This window comes from Pan paniscus, chromosome 1 (assembly GCF_029289425.2).
Source record: "Pan paniscus chromosome 1, NHGRI_mPanPan1-v2.0_pri, whole genome shotgun sequence".
NCBI lineage: Eukaryota > Metazoa > Chordata > Mammalia > Primates > Hominidae > Pan > Pan paniscus.
In genome coordinates this window covers 17,422,905-17,437,372 of record NC_073249.2, presented here as the reverse complement: position 1 = coordinate 17,437,372, position 14,468 = coordinate 17,422,905, and the positions used below count along the sequence as shown (strand labels likewise).

The 14,468-nt window shown below is 44.1% G+C and overlaps 1 protein-coding gene across 6 annotated transcripts in view; it reads left to right on the top strand.

The window, feature by feature from the left end:
• The window catches only part of DISC1 (DISC1 scaffold protein), a 414,191-nt gene that overhangs the window by 137,870 nt on the left and 261,853 nt on the right, over nucleotides 1–14,468 (top strand). For 5 of the 6 annotated variants that reach the window (XM_055102062.2, XM_055102196.2, XM_063596538.1 and 2 more), the window contains 2 exons: nucleotides 2,800–2,929; nucleotides 6,499–6,734. In XM_055102062.2, the coding sequence (XP_054958037.2) occupies nucleotides 2,800–2,929; nucleotides 6,499–6,734 (366 nt within the window). Of the gene's footprint in view, nucleotides 1–2,799; nucleotides 2,930–6,498; nucleotides 6,735–14,468 lie in introns of those variants that run through there. The other variant, XM_034949036.3, reaches the window with a different exon arrangement.

The window sequence follows — 14,468 nt, the reverse complement described above, 5'->3', positions numbered from 1 at the left end:
TGTAAAAATGATACATGCTCACTATGGAAACTTTAGAAAGATCAATGGAAAGAAATGATTCCACCACCCAGAGATAAGAGCTGATAGCATTTTGGTGAATATTTTTCTTTTATTTTATGTACATGTTATTAATATTTTTACAATGGTTCATTTCATACTTTTTGCCATAAAACCTGCTTTAGAAAAAACAGCAATAAATAGTGAACATTTTCCAGGCCAGTGTATCTTCTTGTGTGACCTAATTTTAGTGGCTGCTTAGCATTGCTAAGAGGTCCTGATGCTGGAGCACGATTAGAGTATTTTCAGTCTTGGGCTACTAAGAAAAAAACCTGATTTTTGTAGCCGATCTTTGTGTAAAACTATGATTATTTACATGCAATCAATACTTGGATGTGGGAATGTAGAATCCCAAGTTATATTTAATTTTAAATCTCATTCTTATTCCCTAGTCTCACCAAAGACTTATGGTTTGGGAAAACCTTTGCCAGGCCAGTTTGTTAGGTGAAAGATGATGTTTTATGTTGTTTGGATTTTCATTTAAAACTATCTTTGGAGGCTGGGCTTGGTGGCTCATGGCTGTAATCCCAGTACTTTGGGAGGCCGAGGTGGGCGGATCATCAGGTCAGGAGATCAAGACCATCCTGGCCAACAAGGTGAAACCCCATCTCTACTAAAAGTACAAAAATTAGCTGGCTGTGGTGGCACGTGCCTGTAGTCCCAGCTACATTGGAGGCTGAGGCAGGAGAATCGCTTGAACCTGGGAGGCAGAGGTTGCAGTGAGCCAATATCATGCCACTGAACTCCAGCCTGGGCAACAGAGCTAGACCTTGTCCCCCCTACAAAAAAAAAAAAAAAAACTTTGGATAATAATCATTTTCCTTAACACTTCATCTATTTCTGAGGTGGGGGATCTTGCTATGTTGCCCAGGTTGGTCTCAAATTCCTAGGCTCAAGCAGTTCTCTGACTTGGCCTCCCAGGTAGCTGGAACTACAGGTGTGCATCACCACGCTCAGCCGTATTCCATCTTTTTGGAATTTCTGGTTGGTGCACTTGTCTTTTCCTTCATAATTTGATATAACTTTTTATAAATTAGCAATATTATCCCTTTTTCTGCCATATGTGTAGCAATATATTTTTCCCAACTTGTCGTTCGCCTGTTGGTTTTAGTTGATGGTATTTTCTTGGACATAGCTTCCTTGAATTGTTGACGTAGTTTTGCTTAGGGTAAATTGTTTTCCTGCCCACCTGCATTCCATTAGAAATGGATTGTTTTAAGGGTGAATTTGTCATTCTTTGGTGACAAATACCAACAAGTCTCCTGTAAAGACAGCTCACCAACATAAGGCCCAAACCTGTGCCACATTTTCACTAGCATCACTGTCACCAAATATGTCAACTCCGGCAAGAATAAGAGAAGGAGCCTAAAAGATTTTAAGTGGTTTTGACAGTCTTTTAGCAAATTTTTTCTGAGAAGCTCGCACCCAAGCATCTGCAAATCAGTCACCCCTCCTTTTAACCTCCATCAAGGTCAGCTCTGGAATTTGGCCCTGTTTGGATAGACCAAGGCAGTGCTATCCAATAAAATCTAGTGTGAGCCATATACACAATTTTAAATGATCTAGTACCCACATTAAAAAAGATTAAGGGCCAGGTGCAATGACTCACACCTGTAATCCCAGCACTTTGGGAAGCGGAGGAGGGAGGATCACTTGAGGTCAGGAATTCGAGACCAGCCTGGCCAACATGGTGAAACCCTGTCTCTGCTAAAAATACAAAAATTAGCTGGGCATGGTGGCACACGCCTATAGTCCCAGCTATTCGGGAGGCTGAGGCAGGAGAATTGCTTGAACCCAGGAAGCTGAGATTACAGTGAGCCGAGATTGCACCATTGCTTTCCAGCCTGGGTGTCGCAGTAAGACATTATCTAAAAAAAAAAAAAAAAAAAAAAAAAAAAAAAAAAAAAAAAAAATTAAGAAGAAAGTTAATCAAGTGAAAATTCTGCCAGGAGCTCAGTTGCATTTTCTAGAACTCTTAGCCTAATTTTATTAAGTTCAACACTGTGATAAGTGCTGGGAATAAAAAAAAAAATGTGATGTGGGCTCTGCAAGAAGTGTATTTCTCTGTGATTAGAGCTGATTGTGGGAGAAAATCTTCTGAAACCCTCAGTGACAACCTTCTCATTGACTAGTGACTCAAACAGTAGTGCAAAGCAGAAGATTCTAAATGAGCAGAGGAAGGGTGGATGCCGTAAAGGCAAGGGAACTGGTGAATTTCAGAAATAGTGAATGTGAATTCAACACTCCTAATCATTTGAATAAAGATCTTGTTATATTTCCCCCAAATTAATAAGAAACAGGTGAAATTAATTTTAACAATACATTTAATTCAATATATCCAAAATATTATCTCAACATATAATGAACTTAAAAATATTACGAATGAGTTATTTTGTACTCTTTATTTTCATACTAAGTCCTTAAAATCTGGTGTGTGTTTTACACTTTTAGCACATTTTAATTTGGGCTAACCATGTGTCACATGTGGTCAGGGGCTACCTTATCGGACAGTGCAGGTCCCATAATAGTATTCTGACTAAGGGGAAAAAGCAAAAATCACAAGAGATTGTAATTCAGGTAGAAACTTACATTAAGGAGCTCATCCTAAAAACAGGTAAGTACCCTCCTAAGTATGAGAACAGATGGGGGCCACTTGCTGGAGTTTCTTACTCTTAAAATACTTGTCAACATGAGGATTTCAGCTTCTGCATACCTGTACCAATAGGTATGTGTTGTTTTAAGGGCCAGCAGAGATGACACCCACACCTCACTGAGAATGGAGCCGAGGCTGTTGGAACCCACTGCTCAGGACAGCTTGCACGTGTCCATCACGAGACGAGACTGGCTTCTTCAGGAAAAGCAGCAGCTACAGGTGAGCAGGTGAAAGAACTTCAAGAAATATGATGGCATTTTTCTTTTCTTTGAGACAGGGTCTTGCTCTGTTGCCTAGGTTGGAGGGCAGTGGTGCAATCATAGCTCATTACAGCCTTGAGCTCCTGGGTGATTCTCCCACCTCAGCCTCCCAAGTAGCTGGGTCTACAGGTGTGAACCCCATACCTGGCTAAATTTTTTTATTTTTAGTAGATATCAGGTCTTAGTATGTTGCTCAGGCTGCTCTTGAACTCCTGGGCTCAAAGAATCCTCCTGCCTCAGTCTTCCAAAGTGCTGGGATTACAGGCGTGAGCCACCGTGCCAAGCCGGCATTTTTCTTATCCATTTAAGCCAAATGCAGCCAAGTGGGTCTTTGCTTTCATTGAGTGTAGCAATTAGAGCCTTGGCTGTCAAGCCGGGGAGTACAAAAAGGAGAGATGGTGGGAATGACTAGAAGGCTTGTAGGAATCTCATTACAAACGAGGGCTGAAAGCTCAGCAGCATTTGTGCCTGTTTTCGATATTCCTCATTACCTTTTGAATATGCTTTTCTTGTCTGCCAGGCCAATTTGCCACTTCTTATCATTTTGACCTTTAGAAGCTTCCTTTGAAAGGCAGAAAGACATCTGTGCTGTGAAAATCCTTTATGGAAATTCCTATCATGGTAGACTGTGAGCTGCAGTTGTTAAGAGACAGAGTTGTAAGCCCGGACTGAGCAAGGCAGGCACATCTGGAATGATTAGCCGGCTGCGTGGAAGCCCAAGGTTGGCCCAGAACAGAGGATGCAAGTTGGCTAAGAATCATCGAGGGGCTACAAATGTGGGTGCAGCACTGAGTTAAAGCCAGAGCTCTGGAAGTTGACAGGGCACCCCAGAGGCAGGGAATCTTGAAACAGGGTTCGTGCCTGCTTGAGCCTGGAGCTGTGAAGCATGAGTGGGGAGCGATGAGGACACATTGATTAGAAGCAACGTGACTTCATGGGAAGAGCATAGGTCTTCAACACCCAAGTTCAAATCCTGGCTTAGGCTGGAGGCTTCCCATCTCTGCTCCGGCCATAGAGTATTCGTGTTATCTGAATTTGCCCCATCCAGGTCACTGCAAGAGTAAGGTGGCAAAGGGAGGAAAAAGTCAGGGCAATTTATTTGAAACTATTTCCCCCATTAACTGAGCACTTACATAGTCAATGTGCATCATTATAACGTTTGGATAGCTGAAAATGTGAAATCTGGTTTTTGATTTTTAATAACATTTGCCAATTAAAGGTCTACACAATTGCTGAGACAGTCAGAGTGTACAGAAAATAATTTTAGCCCTGGGCACTTAGTGTTTGAAGCACTCTGGGAAAGGTACTTGAATATTCATTTATTCAACAGACATTTATTAAGGGTTCACTAAGTGCCAGATACTGTTTGAAGTGCTTGAGATTCCTGGGGAGCTTTTGATCCACTAGGGGTGAGAATGGGGAGATAGACAATAAGTGATAAACATAATAAAACCTCTATTAGGCAACTGGTATGTTATAGGGTGATAAGAGCTTCACAGAGTAGACTAAGATGATGTGGAGGAGGATGGAGTCTACTCATTGAGAAGTGAGATTGGACCCAACAGTTCAAAGAGGAGAGGGAGTAGGCCTTGCAGAAATTTCTGCAAGAGGATCCTGCAGGGGGATACCGACATGAAGGCTTAGAGTGGGAGTGGGCCTGCTGTGTTCAGAGGGCAGCTGGAGGCCCATGTGGCTGGAGCAGTGTAAATGAGGGGGAGGATTTGGGGAGGAAGTCAGAGATAAAGGGGCCTTGTAAGGATGTGGACTTTTCTCAGATTGCAACAGGGAACCATTGGATGGTGTTAAGCAGTGAAGTGACATGATCTGACCACATTGTAAATAATTTGACTCCTGTATTAGGAATAGGATGTAAGACAATAGGAAAACAGTATGCAGCTTCCTTAAAAGATTAAAAATTGATTGACTATGTGGTCCAGCCACCTCCCCTTCTGGGTATATGTCTCTCTCAAAAAAATTGAATGCACAGACTCAAAGAGATGTTTACACACCCATGTTCATAGCAGCGTTATACACAATAGCCAAAAGGTGATAACAACTCAAGTGCTCATCAACAGATAAATGATAAACAAAATGAGTATGTACATGTAATGAGATATTACTCAGTCTCGGAAGGAAATTCTGACACACGCTACAGCATGGTTGAACCTTGAGGACATTATGCTAAGTGAAATACACTGGTTGCAAAAGGATAAATGCTGTATGATTCCACTTGTCTGAGTTACCTAGAGGAGTCAAATTCATAGAGAAAGTAGAATGGTGATTCCCAGGGACTTGGAGGAAGAGAGGATAATGGGGAATTAGTTTTCAATGGGTACAGAGTCTCAGTTTTGCAAGATGAAAAGAGTTCTGTGGATGGATGGCAGTGATGGTTGTACAACAGTGTGAATGTACTTAATGCCACTGAACTCTACACTTAAAAATGCTCAAGATGGTGAATTTTATGCTATGTGTGTTTTACCAGTTAAAAAAACTAAAAGAAAAAGAAATGAATAGGGTAGAGGAAGTCAAAGGTGGAGGTAGAGAGGTTAGTTGAGAGACTTTGTCAGTAATACTGTAATCTTGGAGCAATTGGGGACACTGAGGCATTACTTTTTTCTTAGAATGTCTTGGTAGTAGACATTCTTTAGTAACTCCCAATTCTTCTCCCCGCTCCCAGACTTGAAGTGGGTTCAGGAGGTAGAAGTTGTAGGTGATGCACCTCGGGGCTGAGAGAACGTGAATAAGAGGTTAGGAGACACCCAGGATTAGAGTTGCACTCTTATCCCCACAAAACATGGGAGTATGTTAATTAAGAGTCTTATTTTTTATTCAGAATCATATGGGCAGTGAGACGATGATCTACTATAACACTGTGCACATGACGGGCATTCATTACCTGCTGCTTGTTTAGTTAATTGACCTTAATATTAAATGATATTTTATGGATTATTTGGATTTCAGTTTGCTATATTCGTAGAAATTACATTTATTTATATTTTCATGAACTTTAGACTGCATGGCACCATCTGCAGCATCTCATTCTTCTCTCAGTCCTGTAGACTTAAGAAGCCATTTTTTACCTTTCTCTGTACTCTGAATTCTTGTGTTTGGGGACAGACTAACAAAAGGTCGGTTGCATTTCTTGTTTTGGTCTGTGGCTGGGGTAACCTGCTTAGCTCAGACCTCAGGTGCATGAGGCTCCCTGCCCTGTGTCCTAACTCATCCATCCGAAATGAAGTAAGTCATTTATGTATCTGCTGGGTTCTTCCAAGTCAAATTCTTGGCTCACCCCCCATAGTTATTTAATGCTCGGGAGGGAATGTTTTTCCTTATGCCAACTCATTAGAAATATAAAGCTGGCATGATTTTTCCAGTTCAGCAAACCTCCAAAAATCTGCCTGCCTTGGAAGGGGAGTTTTGTGGTTCTGGTGCATATGGCCAATTCTCATTTAAACGAGTCATTATCCTCAGAGCAGTTTGCCGTGAGCAGGGTTAATTTATAAAATCTTGTCTCCTCATTCTCTACAGAAAGAAATCGAAGCTCTCCAAGCAAGGATGTTTGTGCTGGAAGCCAAAGATCAACAGCTGAGAAGGGAAATAGAGGAGCAAGAGCAGCAACTCCAGTGGCAGGGCTGCGACCTGACCCCACTGGTGGGCCAGCTGTCCCTGGGTCAGCTGCAGGAGGTCAGCAAGGCCTTGCAGGACACCCTGGCCTCAGCCGGTCAGATTCCCTTCCATGCAGAGCCACCGGAAACCATAAGGAGGTACTGCTGATTTCCTAACTGATTTTGGGTCGCTCGCCTCTTTGACCTGTTCATTGGAATGATTTTGTCTGCTGTCTTTCATTTCTAAACATTTCCCAAGCAGTCTGTATTTTTCAGTGGAAGCACCATTGGTGTTTTGGGTGGGAAAATTCTTCATGGTGTGGGGCAGTCCTGAACATTGCAAGTTATTTCACATCCTGGCCACTTAACCCACTAAATGCCAGCGACCCTCCCCATTCCAATATGCACCCTCCCCATTTCCAAACACCCTCAGGACACCCTCTCTCCCTTTGAGAACTGTTGGAGTTCAATTGGTTAGAGATCCTAATGCCAACTTTTGCTGAGGACGATCATCTGGATGAACTATGCCTCTCACTAAGGGAAGAGGCAAGCTATTGAGAGAGGGACACCCAATGACAAAGTTCCCATCTGGAAGAATGGATTGTTACTGGTAGCTAAAATGTATTGGGTGCTTACCATGTACCAGGCAGTGTTATAAGCGGACTCTATGAGTTACTTCGGTTGTTGTATTCATTTTACAGGTGAGGAAAAAAAGTTTAAGAAGGTTATAATTTGCCCAAAGTCCTAATTAATAAGAGAGAAAACTGATATTTACACTCCTGTTCATTAATTCTGAAGCCCGGTCTTCTCCACTCTACTCTGGAGTGAGAATCATCCCTGTATTCTGTATCATGGAATGTCTATAAGATACACATCTACTTTTTGCCCTTTATTTATTTATTTATTTTTAAGAGACAGGGTCTTGCTTTGTTGCCCAGGCTGGAGCACAGTGGCACAATCATGGCTCACTATAGCTTCAAATTCCTGGGTTTAAGTGATCCTTTCTGCCTCAGCGTCTGGAGTAGCTGGAATCACAGGCTTGAGCCTCCACATCTGGCTATTTTTTTTTTAAGTTTTTTGCAGAAATGGTGTCTCTCTATGTTGCCCATGCTGTTCTTGAACTCCTGGGCTCAAGCGATCCTCCCTGCCTCAGCCTCTGGAGGAGCTGGGACCACAGGCTTGGGTCACCACATCCGGCTATTTTTTTGTTTTTATTTTTTTGTAGAGGTGAAGTCTTTCTATGTTGCCCAGGTTGCTCTTGAATTCCTGGGCCCAAGTGATCCTCCTGCCTTAGCCTCCTGAAGTGCTGGGATTACAGGTTTTAGCCATTGCACCCAATCTTTCTTGCCCTTCAAGAGCTCATACTCTCATTTCTGAGACATACAGAACGCACACTTACACATGTTGGACAAAAAAGTGAGTGGCACCCGAATGGGTAGATGAGCAGTAAGGACTGCAAGTGCTACGTGGGTAGAGCCAGGAGTGGGAGCAATGGTCGGCTTGGCCACTGTGCTGAAGAAAAGACTTCCTACAACTCACCACCTGTAGTGGTTGAGAATACGGACTCTGCCACCTGATTGTCTGGAGTTGAAGGTTAACTCCTCACTCAACCCATTATTGGCTGATTTGAGGAAAGGGGTGTTGATAATAATTTCTACCTTATAGAGCTATCACATGGATGAACCGAGGTAGTACATAGAAAACTCTCAGCAGAGCCTGGATGGTACTAAGCACTTTATTGTGCTTCCAGTTGTCGTCTTTACAATGGAAATTTCAGTCTTCTGAAGGCCTTCAAACTACCCGTCCAAATATATCTTACTGTATTTAGTGAACGACTGTTCTGTCTTCCACATGTATCACATCCTATCCAGCCTATAAAAGCAAGCGGCACATGCTATTCTAGGGAGTTACTTAAGATCTCCCATTCCCCTTCTACCCCGAATATTTCCAGGCAGAACTCTCAACCCATGGCTCATGCCCATGGAGAGGGGGAAGAGATTTGGATTGTTGCCGGTTTTCATCCAAATGAAACGGGTCCCTTGAATACAGCTTGTTCTCTCCCACCTGCACTTTCAGAACCATTCTTCAGCTATTGCCTTGGTGTGGTGGGTAGGCTGTTATGTTCTCACTTTGCAACTGAGGAATCAAAAACTCAGAAAGTTTCCCTGATGATGTAGCTAGTAAGAGACCATCTTGTGTACAACTATGGCTGTCTTTGGGCCTGAATCAATAAAAGATGGTTTCCTTCCAGAGAGCCAAGGAAGCTATTTCTATGACTAATTCTCTTTCCTCATCTAAAACTAGGAGCTCCACAGTGTGGTTGGCTGATAGAACTGAGCCCAGGACTTGGTCTAGTTTTCTACCTGTATCCTCTGGTTTGCCTTTTAATCAGGATGAGTCACAGAGAAGGCATGAATGTGTGACTTTTACTGAGTAATCTAGTGCTTTGATAGGTTTTTATTTGTTTGTTTGTTTGTATGTTTTGAGATAGAGTCTCTCTCTGTCACCCAGGCTGGAGTGCAGTGGTGCGATCTCGGCTCACTGCAACCTCCGCCTCCCAGGTTCAAGCGATTTTCCTGCCTCAGCCTCCCGAGTAGCTGGGACTACAGGCTTGTGCCAGCACACCCAGCTAATTTTTTTGTATTTTTAGTAGAGACAGGGTTTCACCATGTTAGCCAGGATGGTCTTAATTTCCTGACCTCATGATCTGCCCTCCTTGGCCTCCCAAAGTGCTGAGATTACAGGCGTGAGCCACCACGCCCAGCCAATTGGATAGGTTCTTGAAAGGCATTTCAAAAGTTGTGGCTTTCTGATTGTATGATGCTGTTAGGGAAATTATATATGAGGATGATCTTGAACATGGGGCACTGCTGTCTGTGGGGTCCTCTGGGAGAATCCACCATCCCCAATCCGAACATTCCCACTGAGGTTACAGAGGTCAGGTCAAGAACAGGCTGCCACGTTTTTGTGCTGAGGTGACTATAGGAAAACCTGGGTATCTCAAGGACTTTCAGAAACCACGAAGGCTTCGTGTAGGAGGAGATCTTGGGAATGTAAGGATGAGGCTGGGAACAGTGGCTCACACCTATAATCCCAGCACTTTGGGAGGCCAAGGCGGGAAGAATGCTTGAGTCCAGGAATTTGAGACCTAATCTCTACAAAAAAAAAAAAAAAAAAAAATTAGCCAGGCATGATTGAGTGTACTTGTAGTCCTAGCTACTCAGGAGGCTGAGGCGGGAAGGTTGCTCAAACCCAGGAGTTTGAGATTACAGTGAACTATGATTGTGCCACTGCAGTCCAGCCAGGGCGACAGAGCAAGACCCTGACTCAAAGGAAAAAAAAAGGAATGTAAGGACGAAGAGTTTCATGGGAGGGTAGGAATAAACCAGAGCAATTAAAAGGTACAAAAAACCTGGACAATCTAATGACTAGTTAATAACATGACCTTTCTCTACTGCGATAAGGAAGTTATACAGGTGCCTGCAGCATGGAACACTCACGGTGAGCAGAGGCCATCAGCACTGGCTGGGGTTTTGTGTGGCTGGAGTGTGGCCACCCTGAGACATCCTCATTATCTGGGTGATTCTCAAGAGGTGATCATTGGCATCAGTCTGATTTACTTTGAGGTGCAGGGAGGTATCGCCGCATCTGGAGGGCAGTGTGGGCTGTGTAGGTGCACATTTTGATTGGTCAGCTTCCTTTCTTCCACCATAGGGAGGTGAGGCATCAGACTGCTCCCTGCCATAACCATCAACTAGAGAAACCCGTCATCAATATTTGGGCTTTCCATTTGAGAAGGAAGATATGTCTTTTCCAAGCTGATGGGCTGCAGCATGGATCTGCAGAAGTGAAGCATTTGAAAGAAACCAGTGTAGAAACAGCTGGCTCAACAGGTCAGAGAGATTGCTTGGTCCAGTATTTTTAACTAATTGGACATGATCCTGTTAACCTAATTGTTGCTATGAAGTATTGGTTGTCTTTTAGAAAATGCTGACTTAGGGAGAATATCCAGTAGGTATATTTAGCCAAATGAACCCATCTTACATACATCAATAGCTGCCTTCGTTGTTCATGAGAATAGGCTCTTCTTAGGCCAGATGGAGAGAGCCAGACAAATTGTGAAACAGGAAAACCTTGAAGTCTTATAAAGAGAAGTTGCAGAGACTAGTATTGTTACAAAACCTAGAGAAACAGATCACTCAACATCACGACTGTTATCATCATCTATAAGGATTTTCATAGAGGCCAGATACAAACTCAGGGTGCTGTCTGTTTGTAATTTACTCAACTTTCTAACATGCAATTGCAATATGCTTTGTTTCGTGGACAACGACCCAACAGCTTGAAAAGAAACTTCCTAATAGCATGTGACATTTCTGGATGTATCACTGGTGGAGACTTACGTGCTTGCATGGAGGCCATCGTTTCTGACTGTGGCTTGTTGGGAACCCCCTGGCCAATGTCAGAGATGGGCTGGAAGTAGGGGGCATGTGCTGGGGTCAAGGACACCCAGTGATTTTCGGTTTGGGTGTGATAACAGAAATCAAAGAAGCCATTTGAATTTTCCAATGTCTGTGTTCTGGATCAAATAACTTAGCAGGAGGAGATGAAGTGTTACCATCCCAGAGACATCATAGACACTTTTTGAGTAGAGCCAACAAAAATGGTTTTCTTCCAGTGAACAAAAGGAGAACCCTTTTTAAGCACTGGAGAATGAGGAGCTCCACAGTATGGAAGCTGACAGAGCAGGGGTGCATGAAAGGACAGGAACCACTTAAAAGATATGTTCATTTGAATTTCTCTCATCCCTGGGATTTCAACCCCCCTGCTTTAAAACAAGTGCCTTGTTTTCTCCTGCAAGTCTTCCTTTGATGTGAGGGTCTTAGAAGAACCACTTTTACCCAGTGAGCTTGGTTCTTCTCCCACATGAAACCCATGGTTCTTGTTCTACCCCCTGCTGACTGCACTCCCATTCTCTGTAATGGGATTGTGATGTGGGGGTGGGGGAGGGAGGAGATGGAAAAGATGGGGGACACAGGGAGGAGGTGACAGTGTCCAAGATTTTCTGTGGATCACATCCCTCCATGTGGGCATGAGGTTCCATCTATTTATGTGGCGTAAATTGAGGAGAATGGTGATTTGCAGCTCCTCTCTGTCTAGCACCATTAGCTCAGCCTCCCCTGGCTTCTTGTTGGTTTTATGTGTCTGGGAAACCAGGGGAGGGCAGCCTGTGACCTCATGTAGCATGCATATGGCTAACTGCAAAGTGAGGGAGGAATAATTATAGTAATAATCACAGTGATGACGTGGAGGGCTGCCTAGGATGCTTTCTAACATTCTTTAGAAATGCTTGACTGGCTTGTATTCATCTGGGGTTGAGTTCTTCATTCCTCAGCTCCTCGGATTTTTCATGCTTCATGTGAAATGTGTTCTGGCAGCTCATGGATGAACTGTCGCTTGTTGTGCATTTGGAAGAAACATGTCACATCTTTTTACAAACCATTGGCACAAAGTGTGAAACAAACTCAACCCCTGGTTACAGGAGGGCTGGCTGGGCCTTGGTTGGAGAGTCTGGGAGCCTCGCGGCAGGGCTGGGCTGGGGAGGCTGGCGGGTGGAGAGGAGCCAGGCCTTCTGCGGTAACCATGCCCCCAACCACTAGCTAAACTGCCCAGGGCTCCGTGGCCTGGGGCACTGATTATGCAGGGTGCTGCAGGCATCCTCATCACACCTGTGCTCAGTCCACAACATGCAGTCCCTGCTGATGTCAGTCCTCCCTGCAAGTGAGATTTGAAATAATGTAATTCACCAGCTCACAACTGAATGGGGAAAAAAAAAATCAATAGTTCCTCTTTTCCCTCAGAAACATATCTTGTTAGAGTGAGGAGACAGTGAAACAGCAAGGCCTGAATTGGAAAACTGATCCCGAATCTAGGATCCTGGTAGAGATTCTCAAAGAGGGTTGCGTGGAAGCAGCTGTGTGGGAGGGGTCCCATTAATGCTCTTGCCCCGGGGGTAGTGCGAGGCAGCCACCAAATTGGAGTCATGCAGAGACTGCAGAGAATATCCCTGCAGCATATCAGCAGTCTCCAAGCTGCTTTTCCATTCGTGAAGATTGTTGTTCTTTAATCTCCACTTCTGGGCTTTGTCTTTCTCTCTCCTCTGTCTTTGCCTTCTACCTGACTGGTTTGCCAAGACAATGGCTTTATGGGACTGAGAGCATTAGAAATCATCTGGAGAAAGAGGAGAGCTTTGCATTTTTCTAGGAAATTCTGATTTCCACCCCCCTTTTTTTGGTAAGGACTTTTCTCTCTTTTTTAGAGATGGGGTTTCCCTCTGTCCCACAGGCTGGAGTACAGTGGTATGATCATGGCTCATTGCAGCATTTTACTCCTGAACTCAAGTGATCCTCCTGCCTCAGCCTTCCAAATGCTAGGATTATAGGTGCATGTCACCATGCCAGGCTAATTTTTAAATTTTTTATAGAGATGGGGGTCTTGCTGTGTTGCCAGGTTGGACTTGAACTCCTGTCCTCAAGTGATCTTTCCACCTCAGCCTCCTGGGTCACTGGGATTACAGGGTTTTTTTTTTCCCCTACCCCCCTTTTTAAGTAAAGTAGACATCTTGCTTTTCTCAGGAATTCATGAGGCAGAAAAATATTTGCCAAGACAGCAAATGCAGTGAGACAGAAGTGTGTGAGCAATGCTGGCCAGATGAGTGCCCGGAGTGAGGCTTCCCCGCACAGGCGACGTCTGCAGCGTTCAGGACCTCCCTGCAGGTGTGCCCTCTCCACTCAAATTTATCCTGTCTGTCCTTCTTAGTTAGACTGGTGATGATACTCATACACTAATTTTAATATCTCTGTTATTTACGAACTGTCATACTTGCTTACAATAACCCTATAAGGTTTGTTGGGCAATATATTGTTTTTATGCCCATTTTGCAGATGAGGCTGCTGAGGGTCCAAGTTCACACAGCCGTAAAAGCGGTGCCCTCACGTCTTTGGCCAATTTTTAATGCAGAGGGAATCCAGAGATGGTTCACACTGATGGCCTGGGAGAGACCAGGCCTTGGACAGAGTGCTTAGTCCAGCAATGGAAAGAAGTCCAGCCCAGCAGAGCGTGGGTCTGTGGGCCCAAGGAAAAGAGAATGGATGTCCCTCCAGGCCAGGGATGGTTGTCTCTGTGTGCCTAGTGTTGCCTGATTGGATTGGAGCCAAGGTGTATCTAAAAATAGACAGCCTGGGAAGACCAAACAGGCAACTGTCTCAAGTCAGAGAGGTCTGTCAGACGTTCCAAAGAAAGAAATGTGAGAGGAAGAGAAACTGGAAAGCAAGGCCCCGCCCCAGGGCTAGAGGAACTGGTATTACTTGTCTGTGAAAAGAGGGTTTGAACTGGATGGCGTGGAAGGTCTTTTCTGGTTCTACAATACTTTGCACTTTAGTATTTTATGAAATAAGTTAAAATTAGCTGCCTAAAAACCCCTCATAATTCCATTCCTAGGAGCTCTATGTTAAGTTCCTCTTTAAAGTTCCCTGGGCAGGCTGTGACCATCCACAGGCGACGGTGTTCCAGCTGGCACTTTCCTTAGGGCTGGTCCCTAGAGCATGGACCTGAGCAAAGCCTGCTTTCCAAGCGCTGCTGCTGCAGCTCAGAGCTTAGACCTCGCCTCACCATTGTATATCCTCCCGTTTTCTTCTGGAAAGTCGTCATTACAGGCAACGTGGAAAAGTTTACCAGACTATAATCTGGTAAAGGAGGAAGAGGGTTGGAAAAGAAGGAAGAGATTTGAAAATCCCCCCTATCTGGCTGGGTACAGATGCTGCTCACCAGGAAATGTAGGTTCCCAATAAAACAGGACCCCCATTTCCAGTTTTCATTGCGTTGTAAATTAAA